Source organism: Sprattus sprattus (assembly GCF_963457725.1).
Source record: "Sprattus sprattus genome assembly, chromosome: 14".
In the NCBI taxonomy this organism is placed as follows: domain Eukaryota; kingdom Metazoa; phylum Chordata; class Actinopteri; order Clupeiformes; family Clupeidae; genus Sprattus; species Sprattus sprattus.
The window spans coordinates 212,501-215,000 of record NC_137912.1 but is presented as its reverse complement, the minus strand read 5'-3'; the positions used below and the strand labels follow the sequence as shown (position 1 = coordinate 215,000).

The window sequence follows — 2,500 nt, the reverse complement described above, 5'->3', positions numbered from 1 at the left end:
CGTTGCCATCCCTCCTGCCTCCTCTTCTGTATCCACTTCCTGCTCTTATTGATCTCATTTCACCAGAGCAGGAAGTTAGTTCAGTCATGTGACGGACTATGAACCAATGACTCGGCAGGAAAACGCGTTATAGCTGTTACTGTGTGTACAACGTGTTTGAACGATCATGAGGCCTTAACCTCTACAGACATCCATCCTGACCCACACACACACACACACACACACACACACACACACACACTCATACACTCATATCTATCAAATGGATTTCCGACATATTCTCCTCTCCTCTCCCAGCTCTGCTCCTCTTAATGCGGAAGATTTCATTTTGTTAACAGAAGTATGATGTCATAAATATTTAATTAATGTCAGGAATTGCTCCATTCTTAGTGTGTATAGCCTAACGTTCTTTCAGTGTAAACGCCACACGTTACCATAGATACTATTTAAAAGGCCGTTCGAAAAACAATGTTTTTAGTTTTTTTTGTTTTGGTTTTGATCCCTGTGGGTCCTGATGATGCTGAATATGATTGGAGGAGGAAGAGGAGGAGGAAGAGGAGGAGGAGAAAGATGATGAAGATACAGCAGTGGGACTGGAAGAGGAGGAGGAGGAAGATGATGAAGACGCAGCAGTGAGACTTTGGACTGGAGGAGGAGGAGGAGGGGGGGTACCCCTCAAACCCCTCGTCTGTTTGAAAACCCATGAAATGTTTAGTTGTCTTACGAGGATAGCAAGGTCTCTAATCCTTTTGTCCTGATGATGCTGAAGATGATTGATTGTTTTTCAGTAATGTTATAACCTCATGACCAATATAAGATCTTGCTTAAGATGGGCAACTTTTCTTTTACACTTAACAATGTTTTGTGTGTGTGTGTGTGTGTGTGTGTGTGTGTGTGTGTGTGTGTGTGTGTGTGTGTGTGTGTGTGTGTGTGTGTGTGTGTGTGTGTGTGTGTGTGTGTGTGTGCGAGAGCGTGTGAGACTGACATCTTTATAAAAACGGTCTCAGTTGGCCTGCACTTCTGTGTGTTTTGTTCCAGTTCCAGATATCCAATGGGAACACAACGTCTGTGAAGACCACACACACACACACACGGCATAAAGCTTTCTCTTGATCAACTGATCAGCACAGGCTCACAGGGAGGGAAAGTGATCGAGTCGCCCCCTGCTGGTAGCGGGTGGTAAAATGAATGGGTCTCCATAGAGACGATTTTAGAGAATCATAAATGTCCGTCTGCATCGAACGGGTAGTGGAATGGCTTCCATGACATGCTTTGACATTGACTTAATCGACTCTGGTGATCATATATTAATCTCAGCCACTTTTTGAATTGTTAAGTTTTGCTTTTGGGGGGTTTTAACGAGGTGATAAAGGAACTTCAATGAATATGTCGCACAGATGACGTAATCGGTTTGCGCAGCTCAACGAGCTGATCAAAATGCCGATTCGTATTGCTTGGCTGGGCTGAATGTTTCTGTAATAACAAAAAAGCGTCTTCGGCTAGGGTAACTTTTGTTACAAAGTTATGCTTCAGCTTACCCAGTTAACGCGATGGCCATGTACTGACACTGGAGGTTATAAGAAGGGTACACTTAACTGAATAGGTGACCATGGTGTTCTCGCCTCACTGTGTTCACTACAGTGTGAGCAGAGCACTTTCATACTCCACCTGGACTACTTTCACGTGTTTGTATCATATTAAGGAACAACTAGTCGTGTTTGGTTTGCAAACATAATGTTTCAGTTAAACGTTTTAAACACTTAAGCAATGTAGCTCATAGCTTGACCTGGGAATATTAAGCTGGTCTGAATTGAACTGATGCGGCATGCCTTAGATAAAGATAATGTATGCCACTCATTGCAAGCAAGACATATTATGAGAAACCTCCAAATGTTAAATGTCTGCTGTTAAAAGCCATCTGTTGGTTTGCTAGGCGTGGTTATTAAACTCATTTGACCCAATTGCCTAAGGCCAAACCAATCGATCACAGGCACACGTAAGGCAAGCTAGGTCAGAGACTAGAATCTCGGAGAAAGCAGACGTCTAGAAGGAGGTTCGTTCAGGAAGTCGTTTGGCTTCTATTCATAATGGCAACTTCAGTTAAGTTGAACACAGGAGCAGAAATGCCCAAAGTTGGTCTGGGTACTTGGAAGGTGAGTGGGAAATATATTGTTAACGGCGCTAATGTATCTTGGCAGAGGGAGAAAAGAGGGATTGCCACCACTCACAGTCACATCTTTTGACGTTTTCAAATCCACCTTATTCAAATAACTTTTCTCGTTGTGTAATTTTCATGTTAACGTTTAAGATGCGTCTTTATATTAATGTAAGCATGTATGATCGTGCAGGAGGGAAACACGTTTATGCCGCTGGAGGTAGAGTTCGAGTTCTGTATCAGCCGTCATGCGCTCGGTCTGTCTGCGTGTGGACTGAAGGCGGGACTATTATAGCACTGGCGCTATTTTTAATGTCCCTTTTGTAACACAAGTACGAGTTTCCT

The 2,500-nt window shown here is 43.2% G+C and overlaps 1 protein-coding gene across 1 annotated transcript in view; it reads left to right on the top strand.

Moving 5' to 3' along the window:
• The first annotated feature begins 1,993 nt into the window (after positions 1–1,993).
• Positions 1,994–2,500, top strand: part of akr1b1.2 (aldo-keto reductase family 1, member B1 (aldose reductase), tandem duplicate 2) — an 8,062-nt gene continuing 7,555 nt past the window's right edge. The window contains exon 1 of the mRNA XM_080851049.1: positions 1,994–2,153. Within this exon, the coding sequence (XP_080707175.1) occupies positions 2,088–2,153 (66 nt within the window). The 5' untranslated portion in view covers positions 1,994–2,087. The remainder of the gene's footprint in view (positions 2,154–2,500) is intronic.